At 37.5% G+C, this 20,519-nt stretch overlaps 1 protein-coding gene across 3 annotated transcripts in view; it reads left to right on the forward strand.

The window, feature by feature from the left end:
• LOC143021898 (dedicator of cytokinesis protein 3-like) overlaps positions 1–20,519 on the forward strand; it is a gene marked incomplete at its 5' end in the record, with an annotated part of 69,296 nt that overhangs the window by 31,576 nt on the left and 17,201 nt on the right. For 2 of the 3 annotated variants that reach the window (XM_076179719.1, XM_076179718.1), the window contains 13 exon segments: positions 1,469–1,617; positions 3,888–3,973; positions 4,713–4,730; positions 5,896–6,058; positions 7,333–7,575; positions 8,450–8,644; positions 8,965–9,114; positions 10,270–10,428; positions 11,198–11,380; positions 11,810–12,058; positions 12,956–13,107; positions 13,973–14,132; positions 15,837–15,976. In XM_076179719.1, coding sequence (XP_076035834.1) covers positions 1,469–1,617; positions 3,888–3,973; positions 4,713–4,730; positions 5,896–6,058; positions 7,333–7,575; positions 8,450–8,644; positions 8,965–9,114; positions 10,270–10,428; positions 11,198–11,380; positions 11,810–12,058; positions 12,956–13,107; positions 13,973–14,132; positions 15,837–15,976 — 2,047 coding nt within the window. 3 annotated transcript variants of the gene reach the window in all.

Below are 20,519 nucleotides of genomic sequence, written 5' to 3' on the forward strand. Positions count from 1 at the left end.
AATCCCTTCGGGCTGCGTCAAATTTTGCTCACACATACTACCTCACCCCCCATCCCATTCCACCTCATGCATCACAACATCATCCATATACAACCATTCTCCATTCACCCCTGTCTTCTGTCCTCTCCCGTCCTTCCTCAACAGACATTCCCTTCTTCCCCAAAGCCTCCTTTACCCCATCCATCCTCCTCATCCTAGGACGTCCCCTCATAGAATACAACTAGGTAAATACATGCACACACATGGGATGGATGGGCTGATTGTGCTTTCCTAGACTTACAAAAATCCTTTGACAAAGTGCCACAAAAAATTATTTAAAAAACTGGAAAACATAGGAGAGATACAAGGTAAACTACTAAACTGGATGGAGGATTTTTTTTTTTGCATGGAAAGAAAATGAAAGTAGTGCTCAGAGAAAAAAGTTCAGCTTGGGAGGAGGTGATTAGTGAAGTTCCACAGGGATCAGTATTGGCTCCAATAATATTTGCCATCTATGTGAATGACATGGATGAAGATGTGGAATGTTACATGAGCTTCTTTGCAGATAATGCTAAATTGCTGAGGAAAGTGAATACTGAAACGGATTGTGAATCACTGCAGAGAGACCTGAACAAAGTTTGGAAATATAGTCACAAGTGGGAAGTAGACTTCAACATCAAGAGATGTAGCATAATGGAATTTGGAAATAGTATAAAAAAGAATATCAGCACTGTATAAAATTGGGACAAAGGAAGTAAAGAAAGTGGGACCTGAAAAAGACCTGGGAGTAATCATTACATGTGATATGTCCCCTAATAGATAGGTAAAAAAATTGTTAGAGAATCCTACAATTTGCTAAGATCAATAAAGGTAGCCTTTACCTATTTGGACGAAGAAATGGTAAAAAGAAATACTAGTCACACTAATAAGGCTTAGACTGGAGTATGCTGCAATACTATGGTCACCCAGTACCAAACAGAATATAAAGAAAATTGAAAGAATCCAGATGGCCCCAACACTTTCAAACCTGTCATATGAGGAGAGATTTTCAAAATTGGATTTACCGACTCTGGAACAAAGAAGAGAGAGAAGTGACCTGCTGACCATCTACAGAATCATGAAAGGCATGGAAGCCCTTGATAGAGAGGACTTACTAAATTGGGATAAGAGAAATACAAAGGGACATGAAAAGAAGCTCTAAAAGGACAGGTATAGAAAAGACCCGAAAAAAAAAGGTTTTCCACACACAGCGTTGGATCTCTGGAACAAACTGGATGAAACAATAGTGTGTGCAAAAATTATACACAAATTTAAGAGCAAACTAGACACTGCGAGGTACAAAGATGGGACATCATGAGCATAGTTCCCTTTCCCGTAAGATACAACAAGATAAATACACATACACACATACACACACACACACACATATATATGTATAATACCTCATTAGCTTCATGACATTGCAAATCCGAATATCCATTTGTTGCAGATGAGCATCGACTTCACTTCATTCCGGGAATGGTGGGACCCTTCCTGGAAGTAACACTTGTACCTGAACCTGAATTGCGTAAAGCCACCCTTCCTATTTTCTTTGACATGATGCAAGCAGAGCAGCAAGCAAAGGGCAACTTTAAGCAGGTTGGTCTTTTTTATATTTGTATTTATATATATATATATATAAATATATATATATGTATATATATATATGTGTGTATATAAATATATATATAAATATATATATATATATATTGCAGTAATTCACAAGGCACACGTGAAAATAATATGCAGAAAAAACCACTGGGAAATAAGAAGCTTAGTCCGAACGTTTTCGTCTATTTAAGACATTATCAAGGAATACACAGTTACAGAGACAAAGGTGGATATATATACATAAAGTAAAAGACAAGCTAGGAACATGGGAAGTACACACAAGATGCTTCACAATCAGGTAGAGCCGATGTTTACATATACGGACGTTTGGTCCATGACGTTACGTCACCCCCGCTTAGTAGCACGTGGAGAAGTTCTTACAATTTTATCAATAACAAAATCATCAAGTTTAAATAATCCTAAACTTAAATTGATATTATGGTCAAAGGTTTGTTTAATATGACTGGATTCGATGATGTTTCTTTCTAATAAGGATCTACAAGAAATTATTACATTCGAATTATCCCAGTCAATAGGATGATTGTGGTCTCTTACATGGACAAAAAGGAGTGGGCAAAGTTCCAGTGGCCTTTTTGTCCATGTAAGAGACCACAATCATCCTATTGACTGGGATAATTCGAATGTAATAATTTCTTGTAGATCCTTATTAGAAAGAAACATCATCGAATCCAGTCATATTAAACAAACCTTTGACCATAATATCAATTTAAGTTTAGGATTATTTAAACTTGATGATTTTGTTATTGATAAAATTGTAAGAACTTCTCCAAGTGCTACTAAGCGGGGGTGACGTAACGTCATGGACCAAACGTCCGTATATGTAAACATCGGCTCTACCTGATTGTGAAGCATCTTGTGTGTACTTCCCATGTTCCTAGCTTGTCTTTTACTTTATGTATATATATCCACCTTTGTCTCTGTAACTGTGTATTCCTTGATAATGTCTTAAATAGACGAAAACGTTCGGACTAAGCTTCTTATTTCCCAGTGGTTTTTTCTGCATATATATATATATATATATATATATATATATATATATATATATATATATATATATATATATATATATATATATATATATACATATATGTTTAGAGACTCCTCATAGAGGAGTTTCAAGCACTTTTTAACTTTTACTCTCCCTCATTCCACTTCCCACTAGTCTCTCCTTTCACTTGTAGGACTCCTTTTTGTTTCTTATGATCCTATAGTAGGGGAATAATAATTTCATTTCACTTAACACAAATACATATATCTCTCTTCTCACAAACTACCAATCTCTTCCCTATTACTGTCATCCATATTACATCCACACACATATGACCTGGTTACTAGGGTTCTAATTGGAGTCATCCTTCTAGACCCTCTTATGCCTTGATATTTCATAGGAAAAGAATATAGTGTCCAAGAACCATAGCCCTGTCACTCTGTCCCTCTCAGTTACCTTTTATGATACACTGGAACATGTTGTGGCATTCTTTGTTTACCACTGCGGGCACTTAGCACAAAGAAGAACATAAGAAAATTAGAAAGAATTGAAAGAGCAGTGAAAAAATGGCATCTACACTGTCAACACTGTCAAATTTGCCATACGAACAAAGATTGGAGAAATTGCATCTGTCAACACTGGAACAGAGAAAAGAAAGAGGTGATTTGTTGACCATTTACAGAATTATGAAAGGGTTGGAAATTCTTGATAGAGATGACTTATTAAAGTGGGACAAAAGAGAAACAAGAGGACACAAAAAGAAACTATAAAAAAAGAAAGACAGCTACAGAAGAGACCTAAAAAAAAAAATAGCTTCCCACATAGAGTGATTGATGTTTGAAACAAACTAAACGAAGAAACAGTGAATCCCCAAACTATACATGATTTTAAGAATAAACTGGATGTGGAGAGATACGAAAACGGGTCACTATGAGCATAGCTCTCGTCCCATAAAATGCAACTAGGTAAATACAGGGGGACAGAAAAGGAAAAGGTAGCCATAGAAGTGGTAAAGAATGGGTTCAAGGGGACATCATAAAGGAGGGACAAGAGAAATACAAAAGCATCAAATCTTTCCTTTATGATTAGAGATTTTGATCTAACATAGACAAATGATATGTGATGTGTGACTTAGGTCCATAAGGTGCCCCAAAACCCATTCCTGAAGTATTTACTGTAATCTTAATGAAGTCAATACCCCAGTATAGTGTTGGTGAATTATATATAATTCTTTGATTCTAATTTACAGGTGGAAACTGAACTTATTGACAAACTGGATATCCTTATCAGTGAAAACAAAGGGGATGATGAATATAGACAGCTGTTTAATACTATGTAAGTCACCAGTTTGAATTTTATTTTTTAACTTTAAAATAGTTATTACTGTTTGCATTTTAACCCACAAAAGCATTGAGGAGATTCTCAATGATGAACAAGATCATCTGGCAATAGCCAGATCAAAAATCCTTGAAGGGAATAGTATATGTTGTATAAGGGGAAGAGGAGGGAGGGTTGCTGTGTAAATGAAATGGCTGGCCCTGATGTGAACGTGCTGTGTCTTACTGGATTACTTCTGATCTGAGCAGTGGGTAGGGGAGAGAGATGACCCTTCATCCACAAGGAGCTAAGATAAGGCATTGGGCTGGAGATAGATGAGTTTCATGATAAAAGGGAAGCAAATGGGAATGGAATGAATGTGGGTGGGTGCATGCCTTGGCTGGCTATCTCCTTTTATAAGGGAGAATAAGCCTTTTCATATATAGCTTTATGGGAGTGGAGTATGTGGGGATGAAATTGGTGGAAGTGATTTTTATGCATGCCTTTGTGTTTTAGCTACCTACCTTGTAAGGGGGAAAGGGTCTTTGTTATATGTGTGTATGTATTTAGATATGATAGGGATGTCATAGTTGGTAAACCTATATATTCTAATCTATTCCAAGTATTTGTGCATCTGTATGAAAAATTGTGTGTTTGTGTAATATTTTATGAACTTTAAGATTTATATGTAATATAAATTGTAAATGGAGCTATGGATGGACTTAAATCTTTTGTTTAATTCCATGTCTGGACTTAGGGAACATTTAAGTGCTGTGTAAGTACAGAAACTGCATCAAGTCTGTTTGCCTGACTAGATCATGCTATTGTAAAGAAATCTGAAACTTTTTGTATGTAACTTGTATGAATCCCATGTATATGAATATTGACATATTCTCTATTTTTAGTGATCTTTATTTCACCTTGATTTTTTTTTTTTTTTTTTTTTTTTTTTTTTTTTTTTTTTTTTTTTTTTTTTTTTTTTTTTTTTTTTTTTTTTTTTTTTTTTTTTTTTTTGTCAAATGTAGAACAAGTGCATGATGTGACCTTATATAAAAGTATATTTCCTTATGGTTAGGAGAATATGATCTCAGTATCATTATAAGATGCTTTTATTTGATTTGCATTCTTTCTATAATAGTCTTGGTAGTCTGTGTAGGAAAGCATTTCTCAAAGATTAGATTTTTTTTTTTTTTTTTTTTTTTTTTTTTTTTTTTTTTTTGGGGGGGGGGGGGGGGTTGCCCCAAGGGCAATGAAGTCTTATGGCAGTTTAAGTAGATCTTTGCCAGAGCTGGGGGCATTCCTTGATGCATTCCTAGGATTGTCCCTCGGTGTCCTGACTGACACACGTATAGTCAGGACACTGAGGGATGCACCTAAGAATGTGCCCAGCTTTGATCTTTGCATCAAAATGGTTAATTTGATTAAATAATTTGGTAGTAGTCAGAATAGATGTTTGACAGTTGTTACACTTACAGGTTACAATGACATTTATTCTTTTGTAAGCATCATAGTGTAGTTCTTATAGTTATATGATAACTAATATCTTCAAAGTATTGTAAAAATATTAGTTTGATTTGGCATTATATTATGTTTTTCTATTTATATAAGAATGTAGAACTGAAACTGGTAGGGAACCATATATTCTGTAAGAGATAGTAGTGGCTTAAGTACTTTAGAGTGATGTTAGCTCAGTTTCTTGAGGAATGGTAGTATTTAACCTTTTATTTTTTATTTATATAATCAAGTATTGACTAAAAAAGTACTGAAATAAACAGAAACTCACTAGTATAACTTTGATTTATTTGACAAAACTTTTTTTTTATCTTGTGTGATATTTACCATTCAAATGTTTTTCAAATCTAGATGACCTCAGTCCTATTAAAACTACAGTTTTGAGCTTTGTCAATCATTTTAAAACATGCTCTTTTACCCTGAAATAGACTTTTGGAACGAGTGCGCTCTGATGACCCAGTATGGCGAGATAGTGGAACTGCTTTTATCAATTCAGTGACAAGACTTTTGGAGCGTCTGCTAGATTACCGAAATGTCATGCAGGGTGATGAGAACTGTGACAAGAGGATGAGCTGTACAGTAAACCTTCTGGTAAGTCATATGGACCAGTTTAGTCTCCTCTGTTTGATCTGATTGACACCCCACCCTCCTCATAAAGGAATAATGATGCTTTTGTACTACAGTATTCCCTCTTTTATGCTATTCCTTTGAATTTGTCCTTTATTACTTCTGTGACTTTACATCTTCTGGATTCCCTTGTGGAGGGGAGGGGAAGAATTTTGCCATCACATTCCCCATGTGTGTCATAAAATGCAAGTAAATGGGATGGAGTGATGGGACTTGGGATTCTGCATTCTATGTTCTTTCTATGAAGATTTCAACCCAAACTGAGGTAATTGCATTATTAATATGTGCAATTGTGGTGCAGACAAGAGTAAAAGGGATGAGATTGGCAGTTTGTGAGAAAGAAATATTAGTGCTAGGTGAAATTAAATTGAAAAGGAGTGGTGGGTTTGAATTTAGAAGTATGATGGGGAGGGTGTCGGGATTGATGAGTGGGTAAGGAAGGGAAGGAGTGCCTCTGCCAATAAGTGACAAGTTTTGAAAGTGTATGGCATAGTTGAGAGAAGTATCTTTGAGGTTGATGTTGGTAAAGGTGAAATTAGGATGGGAGATGTGGTTTTGTAAGTGCACGTGGTTCCGGTGGTAGTGAGAAAAATGAAGAGGAATGGCAAGATTTTTGGATAGATTTAAATGAGTGTATAGAGAGTTTTGGGAGTAATGTAAATATGGTGATGGGAGATCTAATTGCTAGGGTAGGAGATGAATTAATAGATGAAGTAATGGCTGAGGTTTGTGGTGTCAGGTAAGGACTAAAATGGAGTGATGATGGTAATGTGTTTAGAAAGGGAATGATGGTAGGAAATCTAGTGTTTAAGAAGAGAGCCAAGCATAAGTATACATGGGAAAGGGTGGTTGAGAGGGCATTAATGGACTCTGTATTGGTATATAAAGGGGGGATTAGGAGAGTTCTGGATGTAGATATATTCAGGGGAGAGGAGTGTAGTGTTGAATGATTATCTGGTGGAAGGAATATAGAGAGTGGAGGCAGAGCAAAAGGGGGAAGAAAAATAGAGGTGGCAGAGAATTGCTAAAGGTGAGTAAATTAAGTGAAAAAGAAAAAGAACATCTGTTGAAGCTGAGAGAATTTTGAGGTGTACTGAAGGATAAAAAAAAAAATAGGAATTGAGGAGGAATGGGTATGTTCCTGACAGATAGATAGACTGAGCTTTTAGATTCATCAACTGTTTGGAATACAATGAATTGTTTTAAAACTACATGTAACTTTTTCTTTCTTCTTTCAGAACTTCTACAAGAATGAAATCAACAGGCAAGAAATGTATGTAAGATATATTTACAAACTTCATGACCTTCACTTGCCAGTAGGGAACTACACAGAAGCTGCATTTACATTGCAGTTACATGCAGCTCAGTTATCATGGAGCAATCGTATGTTGCATGCAGATCATCTGTATCCTGCTCAGACAGAAACACAACGTAAAGAACAGATTTACAGGCAGATTGTTAATTATTTTGACAAAGGCAAAGTAAGTTTAATTTGTGTTGCTTATGAGTTTTAATGTATGATTGAAGGGAGACATTGGGTACCTACACAAGGTGATTTTGCGAAAAGGACATCAGAGAAGGTCATCTCCCTGTTACCCATCTTCAAGCTCTGTCAATTTCCTCATCTCCATTTGGAGATCCAGGGAGCCATGGGTCTCCTGAAAGAGAGACCTGGTGCAACGGATTGATTGATTGATTGATGGTGTGGGAAGGGAAGTAAATACACAAGTGGTGGAGGGTTGAAATGAGTGAGAATGAAGAGAAGTGGTAGGTTAGCTAGGTGTTATAAGGGGGAAAGAGCTTTTTGGTATACATATGTATGTATAATTATTTTATTTTGTTTGATGATTATGGAGAATGGTTGTATATGGTGAATGGAGAATGGTTGTATATGGATGATGATGTGATTGCATGAGGTGGATTGGGCGGGTGGATGGCGGGTGAGGTAGTATGTGTGAGCAAAATTTGACGCAGCCCGAAGGGATTTCTCCCCGGCCTCTCATTTTATGCAATGGGGGGACGGAGAGGCGGGGTCGCCAATTTAATGAAGCGGCCTTGCTGTGGATGTGCTGTGTCTTGCGACACTGCTTCTGACCCAGGGCAGTGGACAAGGTGCAGGGATGACCCGTCATTCAGGAGGTGCTAAGATAAGAGGGAAGGTGGAGGGGTGTGGAGTGTATTCAGGGATGGAATGGGTGGGAATGATTTTATGCCTTTTTCTTTTTGGCTACCCCCCTTGTAAGGGGGGAAAAACCTTGGTATATGTATGTATGTATGTTTGATGATGAAAACATGATTATTTTCGTTGGTCTTAGTATTTACATTAAAAGAACCTTAACACATTATACTTGACAGTGCTGGGAGGAAGGTATTCCACTCCTGGAGGAGTTGGCAGTCCAGTACAAATTACACATCTTCGATTACAAAAAGCTCAGTGAAGTCTTGAAACAGCAAGCAGAGTTCTACGAAAAAATCTTGAAAGGTGGCAGATATGACAACGAATACTTCAGAGTAGGATTCTATGGATTTGGTCTACCTCTCTTTGTCAGGGTAAGCAGGCAGAAATTTTTGTGATATTAAGATGTATTAACACAATCCATAATAGATTTCAGTTCAGGATAAAGTAAGATGATTCTGTTGTTCTGAGGGATAGTTCCTTGACAGAAAGGGTCTTGATAGAATGTTTGTTGACAGGGTTGAAGCATGTTATTTCTTATTACACTCAGAGAAATGAAAAGCTTTTGGTATTTGGCAGCTAAATAGTTAAATAGACATTTGTTATATTTGTATTCATTAAACCATAGGGCTTTTCTCATGTATAAAACATGAAGAGGAATGAAGGGTTGCTTATATATATCTTCCATTTACAGAACAAAGTCTTCATATACCGTGGACTGGAATATGAGCAAATAACAGCATTTACTCAGCGTATCACCAATGAATTTCCCCAAGCTAAACTTTTGTCCCACAACACTCCACCAGATGATGCCATCAGATCCTCAGATAGTCAGTATATTCAGGTGAGCTTGTTACAAACACCCTGTGTCGAGAGGCCATAAATCCCTTTTCTTGTTATACTTTTAGAGCACTATGCTTTTGGCAGGGTCAGAGGAGAGACTAAAGCAGTTAATGGCAGGGTTTGGGAAGATATGTAAGAAATGAAAGCTGAAAGTTAATTCAAGCAAAAGTAAGGTGATGAGGAGATGTACAAGGGGAGAGGGTGACATTGAGTTGGAGGTGAATTTTAAAGGAGAGTGTCTAGAGAAAGTAATGAGGTGTAAATATTTAGGGTCCCTTGTAGCAGAGAGTGGAGGACTGAGGGTAGAGGTAAATTGCAGAGAAAGGGAAGTTAGTAAATGTCTGGGGGAATGAATTTTTTTATGGGAAATAGGTACATGGGGAACAATGCAGAGGATACTATGAAGGGATGACTGTGCCCACAACACTGGATGGGTAAGACTTGGAATTTAAGGGAGACAGAAAGGAGTACTCTAAATGTGCTTGAGATGAAGTATTTCAGAAGTGTGGTGGAGGGTTACAAGGATGGATAGAGGAGAAATGAGGAGGTGAGTTAGAGAGTGGGGCTGGAAAGAAATTTGGCAGTTATGGTTGATCAAAGAATACTGGGATGGTTTGGACATGTGGAGAGAATGAATGAAGAAACTAATAAAAAAGTGTGAAAGGCAGAGGTAGATGGAGTGAAATTGAGGGGAAGATTGAGAATGGGATGAATGGATGGGGTGAGGGGGGTTTTGGGTACAAGAGGAATATCTTTCAAGCAGAGAAGGGAAGAAGTAAGCGATAGTTATAAGTGAAGACAGGTGAATGGATAAGAAATAGATGCCATCTGAAGGTATATCTTCTTGTCTGCTCTGTATTTGCACGAGTGGATGAGAGAATAAAACTGGGAGTGAACCAGCTTTGGCTGTCAGTCCTTGCTGTGGAGATTCTGTGTCTTGCTGCATTGTTCCTTAACCAACCAGTGGGTGGAGGACAAGGATGGCCCTGCAATTATCAGGAGCCAAGATGAAAAGGAAAACACATGGATGTGAGATAGGTTAGGGGTGGGTGCATGCCTTGGCTGGCTCTCCCTTTTAATCGGGGAAGAGGCCTTTAGTTGTGATTAAAAATATAATGATAATAAGTTAATGAATTACCTTTAATATTTTGTTCAGATATGTGCAGTTAAGCCAGTAGCAGCACCGAAGCCAGAGTTTGATGGTGGAGAAGTGGATGAAAGAATTTTGAAATACTATATGGTGAACCACATCAAGCATTTTACATATGACAGACCTACCTACAGAGGACAACCTGACAAAGAAAATGAAGTCAAGGTAAGATTTACAGCTCTTTCATTCTTGTGTATAATGTATAGTGCATACATACACATGTACATGTGATATGAATTTGAAGCTAGCTATGATGAACTGGAGAGTAGGCAATGGGACCCCATGAGTATTACCCCTCTCCTTCTTACTACAATTAGGTAAACACATAAAAACTTATTTATATACTTACATATACATATACATACATATGCATATATATATATATACATGATGATGATTCAGTTTAGCGTCATAAGCTCCCTGAATCGGTTAGGATGGTGCCTCTTACAGAAGACTTTGTAGCTTGGAATTTAATGAACCATGTGTCCAACTTGATGACTGCAGGGTTCAAACTGCCATCACCTTGACCTCTACCACATGTAGCAATGCATATATATATATATATATATATATATATATATATATATATGTGTGTGTGTGTGTGTGTGTATGTATGTCACCTTGTTCAATTTATACATGGTTGGGTTGGTGTGAGAGGTAAATGCAAGGGTAATGGGTTGGGTATTGGAAATGGTTAAAGAAAATGGAGAAAAGTGGGAGATACGCCAGTTGTTGTTTGCTGGAAATACTGCGTTTTTGGCATGATCAGAGGAGGGATTGAGGAAATTAGTGACAGAGTTTGGGAAGGTGTGTATTTACCTAGTTGTTACAAAGGTTGTTTCACTGTTACTTTTTGTGTAGTCAAAAAAGTATTACTTCATAAAGTTTTCATTTTTCCATGCACCAATTCTCAATGTCTTTTGTATGGATGCAGAATTTATGGATTGAGCGTATCACCTATGTCACTGAAAGTGAGCTACCTGGTATCCTGAAGTGGTTTGAAGTTGTGGAACAGAGAGTGGAGCAGCTTAGTCCACCACAGTATGCATGTGAAACAGTTCATAAGAACAATTCACATATAAGGCAAATGATCAACCATTACAGAGTTAACCAACAGGTGAGTAGGATTTATGTTTGCAAGTCATTCCCCATGTTTGTTTTTCTAGAACCTTAAAGTGAAATGGAAAATGGAAAAAAGTATATATATATATATATATATATATATATATATATCTATATATATATATCTATTGTAAAGAGTTGATGTAAAAGCTAAGAGATGTTTCAAATTAATCATGGTCTGCATGTCAACTGTTTTTAAATTATGTATATATTTATTAAAAATATGTTATGCTTAAAATTCATATAGAAGCTTTACTTGCTGAATATTCACTAATCAAACAACAAAATTAGTGACATAAAGTAGATTATCATATTGATTAGAAGCCAATTTTAATAATCAGATTGTCACTGTCAACTTTTATTTATCCATCTCTATTCATAGAATTTGGAGTACCCTTGTAACTTGAACTATTTGATATTCCAGGATAATATCCAGCCTTTCACAATGCGGCTTCAGGGTACCATTGATGCAGCTGTCAATGGTGGAATTGCCAAATACCAGGAGGCTTTCTTTGGCTCTGAGTACCTTCTCATCAATCCAGAATTCACTGAACATGTTACCAAACTCAAAGGCCTTATTTCAGAACAAACTATGATTCTCGAAGTAGCTCTAGAGCTTCATGGCAAGATTGCCCCAGCAGCCAATCAGCCTCTACACAAGAGATTAATTGAGGTTAGTTGATTAGATGGTAATTGAATTACTTAAATGCATTATTATATGGGGGATACTTGCTGGCTGAATGGTTTAAAGCATCACCACTTGGGTACATAGTGTATTTTGGGATGCCCCTACAGATCAGACACATTCATATTTCTGTTAGAGTTTAACCACTTTGGCACAATGATGTCTGCTTAGGCATCATCAGGTGCGAGTGGCTACATGAAGATGCCAGCATTGGCATCTTAATTATGTACTTTTTTTGTAGTTGTACATGAGTCACCCCTGGATTCTTTGAACTGAGTTGACCATATTTTCTGTGTTTATTATTACTCAGAGTAAAAAAGAATGAGTAATACAGCAGTGACTTTATATTTTAAAATATGAGTAGTGTGATGAATCGGACATATGGCAGCCAATGCTGCGTGCGAGAATTTGACTCGTACTGAAGTGGTTAAAGTCTACTCACATAGTAATGATAGTACATTTCCACTACTGCTGTCCCTTCTTTATGTTGTTCTCTTGACCTTGTTTTTTATAATTTCTGTGACTGTACCTCTTTTTGATCATCCCCTGTGATGGGGGTTTAGATAATTGAAAAAGATTGACAGAGTTGATAGAGAATATTTCTTGATTTGGGATAGGAGGATATAGCAGTGTTGTGGATACAAGTTAAGAAGAAAGAAAACTTGTCTGAAGGATGTGAAAAATAGTGTTCAACACATATACACAAGTTCTTATACTAGAGTAGATGGTACAACTCAAGTTGACACTATACATGAACTTAAAACAAGTAATGATAGTTGGAGAATAAAAGAAGGACCCCATAAGCATACCCCCTTTCTGTACACTACACTTAGGTAGATAGTTTTATATGAAAATTGCCTCTAATTATCTTTTATTTTTATTCAGGTGTTTGAAGGCTTACGTACCAAAGTACGAAAGATGTGCTCAACCCCTCAGTCTCAACGCTCCTCCTCCAGCCTTCAATCGACTCCGCACACCCATAGGCGTGCGGACTCTGACCCAGCCCAAGAATTTAGGAGAATTGGATCGATTATTAAGTATGGGGAAGGACTTTAAGATGGACATTCTTCTTCATTCAAACACTTTTCCATAGGAATGTTATTGTTAGGTCAATTTAGTTTATATTTTGATTGGACTTGAATGAGACCCTCCTGTTACTTGAGGAATGACCTCATGATTAAAGCTTGGGGGTTGTTGTTTCACTTGGTGGCCATGAGGGAGACGGGAGAAGCGGTGATGGGTCAGCTTCATGGCATTTTGAGAAAGACAAGCAAGATTCTGGCAGGTTTGTATGAATTGTATGAGGCGAGATGTAGCTACTATAATACACTGTACACTAACTTGACAGAGGTTTTTCTCCTCTAGTATCCCCATGTAGTTTGTTCGTTGATCTTAGATTTCAGTTCATTGTACTTGTCTTCAGGGTTCTCCAATTTTCTCTGGGATAATTTCCCTACCCTACCAAGAAAATTACTCAGTCATTTGGACTGAGTTTCTAGATCAATTAAATCTCCTGCAAGTTAGTGTAAGGTGGTTATAGTATGATGACCCAGCTTCTGTGATTATTTATGGTGATGGCTACCCCTTCCCCTTTTAGGTATTCGTATGAGACCCCTTTGTTCATTATGCTAGTTTCAATCCCTTCCCCATCTGCGTCTAGTGGTGTTGACCATCGTGCATATTGTGTCTGTCATGCATCATGGGCACTACTAAAATATCCCTTCTGCTAGACCGTTTTGTATCTGTTCTTCATGATAGCTTAGTTTGCTTGTACAACAGTCTTTAACATAAACAGATTTGTGATTTATCCGTGATGTCTTAAGTAATGAAACATGATATATTTGTGATACTTTCCAGAAGAGAATTGTACAGAATCACTCTATGTATGAATATCTTTTCTAGCTCTCCACTTCCTCCACTTCCATCAGACAAGAAGGAAATGTCTGGTGGTCCATCTTCTTCCACTTCAGGTAACTCATCCTTGAGATCCTCTCAAGCTTCATCCTTATATGGGCACTTCCAAGCAGCTTCACATGATGATGATTTGTATGCCAAACCTCAGGTAAGTGAAAGCTATCAAGACAGGATGAAAGAAATTTTATCTTCATTCCTAAAATGAATTATTAGTCTGTATGATTGTAATGATCTAGATATGTATCTGAAAATCATGTTCATGGAAAATTTATGTTGATACTTGTATGACCATACCCCTGTTTATGAATTAATTACTGTTGTGATATACATTAAATATCACCTAGTTGTTAAAAGACTTGACAAAATCACATATCGGTATGATTTAGAAGTTTTGTTGTTTGCATTTGTTGTCGTCTTATTGTTTGAAATTTGATTTGATGATTTTGCTGTCATCATTGTGCTTCTTTATATTTCAAATGGAATTTCTGTGTTTGCTTTATGTGTGTCTTTTCAAAGGATTTTATTTTCAAAAAGTTGTGAAGATATTAATTTTCTTTAATGCTTTTGAGCGATAAAATTGTTGTCGTCTTTTTGATTTACTAATTGGGAATGCATTCACCTTGATGTTTTATTTCTCACAGTAAGCACATAAACCTTTTCCATAATTACCTTCTGCTTCCAATCTTTCTGCAGTAGATGCAGTTCCCAAGTCTGTCAGAAAAGCTACCTACAGACACATAAGTCAAAGCTATAATTTTCAGTCTTTTCCGTGTCAGAATATTTAATTACATTTGAAGTTCTGTAGGTGTTTATGAAAATTATGTTCTTAACATTTTTGTGGAAATACATGTCTGGTTAAGGGAAGAAAACATGGAAGCCTTTTGAATAGAAAAATACATCATCCCAGTGTAATCAAATTCTGAAATTGAATTTATAATGCTGAATGATAGTATACAAGATTGAGTTCACACCATAGTAATTGGATTCATCATGTTGTGTTGTATTATAGTTTTTTTTATAACTGGAAATAGGTGTACAGAATTTTGACTTTTGATTTCTTAAAACCATTGTAGAATATTTACAGCACTACCCTGCACTTCATTTGAATTATTAACTTGATGTATAAGCCCCTCCCTGACCCTCATCAGATGTATGTCATTGGTTAATAGCACTGTGGAAAGGGCTTTGGTCAATTCCCAGCTTACTTCACCCCCACTTCCTACCAGTCACATGCATTGAGAAAAGGGCAGGTGTGATCCCTTTCTCAGGTTGATTGAAATAGATTTGAGTGCAGATCTATTTTTATCATTGAAAGTTAATTACTTAGTGGGTACCTAGACTCATCAGATATTCTTTTCAGTATACCTTAGTTACTATGAATATTGAAAGATTTTTAATTTTAAGTTTGTCATTCTTTGTGTTACTTTTTTATTTTTATATATTTTTTGTCTATAATTTTAATAAGTATTTGAATTGATGAATAGAAATATATATTCATTCAACATCCAGATATGTAATTGGCATTTCCATAATTATTTACTTATTTATATGTTTATTTATTTTTATAAGATTATGCTTCTTAATCCCTTCTGCCATGGTTGACCATATAGATTTTGTTGTGAAAAATGCCAGACAATTTTATTCAGGTGAGGAACAGACACCAGACTAAAGAATGTAAAGATCAAATGAAACTTCATTCTGGTCAGGTGGCACCTCTCTGTAGAGTGAAATCCTGTGTTGCTTCATTTGCTGCAGCAAGATCTGTATGGCATGCCACCAGTTTGAATGGGTTAAGGGAGACTGACTTCTAAGAATTGATTTACTAGTAATGATCACTGGTTGTTATGGTTAGGAGTGGGAGGAGAGCCTTTCTGCCTTCCGCGATACAAGACCTCGCTCAGCTCTCATCACAGACAGCAGAGGGTCATCCCCCAAGTCCCTTACCCGCTCCCTGAATAATGACTATATCATTGTTCCTCCTGCAAGGCTAAGGTGAGTGACAGGAACCTCATGTAGGACTGACTGCTTTGTTATCACAGGAACTCTTCATAGAGATCTAGTTTGTCTCACCTTACCCTTCTAAGTAGAATATGGTAGATGGAAGTGATTTATCTCTGCCTCCTTTTTTTTCCTCTTCCTATCTCTCCTCATCCCTCCCTCTCTCTGTCTCTCTCTCCTTTCCTATATATCTCTCTTGCTATGTCCTTTCCCCCCTACCCAACTTTCTCCCCTCTTTCTTCCCTTCCCTTCACTTTCCCTGTATAGGTTATTGGCCGCATAAGTTTTATGCAGTCAATATTTTAGGGTCTATAATTACTCCTCCAAATGAATGAAATGATAAGTACCACTGCTGTTACAGTAGATTAAACAGAGCTAAAGCTATCAGCTACTTCAGCTACACCAGTAAGATATAATACTTTCCTAAACATACTGCAGTCCTCTGATCCTCATCTCCAGTCTTGCCAAGACAAATTAGACACTGATCAGGATTACCCAGAACTCTTAGTCCTCAATACAACCAGTAGACAATACCCCATATAATCCAATGTGTCTTTAATGTGAGTAGAATTGTCTCCATGTGGGAAACCCTACCAAATGTGGACCCAATCAAATGGATTCCTAGTTGTAGAACTAGTGTCAAAAACCCAGTGCAACAAAAGTCATCCCCACACAACCTTTGTCATACCCCAGTCCACAATGAACCCTGCATGGGTGTGATTAGAGCCCCATACCTACTGCTGTACACAGCATTGGAACTCCATGGAGAACTTCCAGAACAAGGTAACCTGAGAGTCCAATACCAAATGAACAGTTACACTAGTCAACATTCATTATATATATATATATATATATATATATATATGTATATACAGGTAAACGTCGACTTACGATGGCCGCGACTTACGATTGTTCGACTTTACGATGACGACGATGAGGACGACGATATGATAATTTAACCCCTTCCATACGGTGCCGCACACGTAGGCGTCATGAGGAGCAAGTGGATTCGCGACGCTGCCATATCGGCGTCTTGATTATATTTATTGTAGTCGCCCCTGTGTTTTTACATTCTCTCAAATGTGCCCTAAATCCCATTCTCTGTGGTTTTCAAAATTCGCGAGTGAAAGAGAGAACGATCGATATAAGCGGTGACTATATTTTATGATGCGAGTATTATTACGTCACGTCGTACGGCTGGCATTGGCTGCTGCCCGCGAGATTTAAGTCCCATACTGAAAATACATATTATAGTGTTTGAATATGGTAAAAAGGATAAAAATAATTAAATAAACTACTGTACATGTTTAATAGGCTATATTCAGTATCTCTGGTGGTTAATATACAGGTAGGCTAGGTACAGTGACCACGGAACAGAGTGGGGATCGACTTACGATGAGATCGTCTTACGATGGCTCTATCGAAACCTAATGCCATCGTAAGTCGACGTTTACCTGTATATATATATGTATGTATAGATATATATATATATATATATATATGTATATGTATGTATAGATGGATGTCATGTGAATGTGGAGTGTCTAAAAAAAGGAATTACAGTGATGGTGGACTGGCTGGTGAGGTTGTTTACTGTTTGTCTAAAAGAGGATAGAGTGCCAGAGGGCTGAAGAAGTGCCTGTATAGTTCTGTTATACAAAGGAAAAGGGGACAAGTGTAAGTGTAGTAGTTTCAAAGGGATCAGTTTGTTGATTGTAGTTGGGAAGGCTTATGGGAGGGTTTTGATTGAGAGGATTAGGAAAAGAACAGTGTGGGTTTAGGAAAGGTAGGGGTTGCATGGATCAGATTTTTGTGGTAAGGCTGATATGTGAGAAAGCTTTAGGAAAAGGTAAGGACAATTTTTGGGCCTATATGGATTTGGAAAAGACTTATGACAGGTTAGGCAGGAAGGCACTGTGAGAGGTATTGCAGATATATGGGATAGGAGAAAAGTTGTTAAGAGCAGTCAAGAGTTTTTATGAGAGTAGTTGAGCCTGTGTGTGTGTGTGAAAAATAAATTGACGCAGCCCAAATGGATTTCTCCCCATTTTCTCCATTTCTGCATGTGGGAATGGAGGGGGGGGTTGTCGATTTAATAAAGTAGCCTTGCTGTGTGGATGTGTTGTGTCTTGTGACACTGCTTCTGATCCAGGGCAGTGGGCGAGATGCAGGGATGACCCGTCATCCAGGAGGAGCCAAGATAAGAGGGAGGGAAGGGGGTGGATGGGAGTGTACTATGTGGAGATGGAATGAGTGGGAGTGGTTTTAATGCCTTTGTTTTTTGTCTACCTCCCTTGTGGGGGGGAAAAAGCCTTTAGTATATGTATGTATGTATATAGATTCTTCAGAAATGTTTTGCAAACAAATATGTCTTTCAAATTTGATCGTGGGTAAGTCTTTCCTTTTCAAAGGATAACTAACTGCTGCCTGAACAACTCTTCATGGTGACCCCACCCCATCCCCACCTCCTGAGAACACTGCTAACTATGAATTAGCAACTGATAGGCCAAATGCAACTGCATCTGCTGGCAAGAGACAGCTGGGCTGCACACTTCTTTCATCACTTTGCTCCTCAAACAACAATTATATTACACCTTATTTTGGGAGAAACTTCACCTGTCCTATACCTTCCTTCAAAAGGGATCTCCTTTCCACACACCTTTGTAACACATTCCCATATATACCTCACACTTCACTAACCCACACCTGCCACTTTATTGTATGGTCCCATTATGATTGTGGATCTATGCATGATTTTGCCATTAAGGATAGAAGTGCTGGTGAATTGTCAGTGATAATATACAAACACAGTCTCATTTCCTCCCTATCTCCCTCTCTTGCTCTTGCTCTCTCTCACTCTCTCTCTCTCTCTCTCTCTCTCTCTCTCTCTCTCTCTCTCTCTCTCTAATTATTCTGTGTATGTACCTGTAAGTGATTAATCACTGGATTGTGATAGCTTCAGTTAGTAGTTGGACTTCCTATTGCATGTGGCTGCATTATAATTTGAAGCTTTCGTAGCATAATATATGTCATTGGTAGGAGGGTAGTTGGGATGGTGTTAATGGGCTATGTAATGGTGCTTAAAAAGGAGAATTGCAAGAGATCTGGATGTAAATACATTCAGGAGAGTGGGTATTGGATTGTCAAATCATTATCTGGTAAAAGGAATATTGAGGGTGGAGGTTACACAGAGAATGAAGAAAATGGAAGAAGTCAGAGAGAAGTTGAGGATGAGCAAGTGAAATCAGAAGGAGAAAGGAGTAAAGCTGAAAGAGGTGTGGGATGTACCGAAGGACAAGGGAAGAACAGGAATCAAGGAAGGATTGGTATGTTTCAAAGAGGAACTGTTAAAATGCATAGACAGTACATGTGATAAGGATAATAGAAGGAAACTAAAACAGAGACAGTGAATGATGAGATGAAAAAGTAAGGGTGATGAAGAGAGAAAAAAGTAAACACAGAATAGTTGCAAAGAAGAAATGGGAAAACATATGGGAAGTACTGAATAATTAATGGATGCCTCAAATTGAACTAAGTGGAAAATCCGAAGCCCCACAGTGGCTGGCAGTGATCCCCAGGACCTCCCACTGATCTTTCTATGAAGAAATTTTGAACTGTTGTGTTTCTATGTGTGGGGCTGTTTCTATATTGCTGGATGAAAGTAGTAGGGGGGGGGTGAATCACCAGTTCTCAGTTCCCCATGTGTGTAAAAGTGTAAGAAATAGAGTTGAAGTTGATAAAGAGAAACTTGGCCCAGTCCAGAGACCAAATGTCAGCCCCTCAGGGCTTCACCTGATGAGGATGAGGAGGTTGACAGAATTGAAAAATCAGCAGTTTTGCTGTCCATCTTGCAGAACCCACAAAAGTAGACTAAAAACAGTGGAAGCAAAACACAAGGTGAGGGAGACCAAGAAGAAAGGTAAGGTAGGTGTTTAATAGAGTTTTGAATAGAACAGAAATAAAATTTAGAAGTGAAGAGAGTGAATGTAGATTAGTTTGGTAGAGAGAAAGGGTGTAGATGGACAGATGCTAATAGAAGTGAAAGTTGTTAGGGAAAGATGTGTAGAATAGTTTGGGGAATTGTCGAATATAGAGGAGGATAGAAAGTCTGATTGCAGCAGTGGGAGAAGCCAAGAAAATTACTTTGATGGGAGAGGAGAATGGAAACTAGAAGAAAAGAGCAATGAAAAAGAATAAAGTTAATAAGGCACCTGGGGCCAAATATATGAAAGATCATAACCCCTAAGTCTAGACGTAAATCTTCAAAATAGCAGAGATTTTACCCAACTCCCTATGTCAGTGGCCATCTTTCTGTTTTCTGTAGTGTATTTGAAGCTTGTTTAGAAGAAATAAATGTTGATCATGTTACCCTGCTCTTTTGGTGATCGGCTTTTTCCTTGTGTTGCTTCAACTGCTTTATGGGTGGGGTCATGAGGAAACCATCTAGATTAGCATATGCAATTTTTAGTTTCCTTGCATAGTTTTCTGTACTGACTTGTTCTCTTCTCATTTTCAATACCATCTACACTATTTGGTT

This window comes from Oratosquilla oratoria, chromosome 43 (genome assembly GCF_046742065.1).
Source record: "Oratosquilla oratoria isolate Oo_2021 chromosome 43, ASM4674206v1, whole genome shotgun sequence".
Classification (NCBI taxonomy): Eukaryota; Metazoa; Arthropoda; class Malacostraca; order Stomatopoda; family Squillidae; genus Oratosquilla; species Oratosquilla oratoria.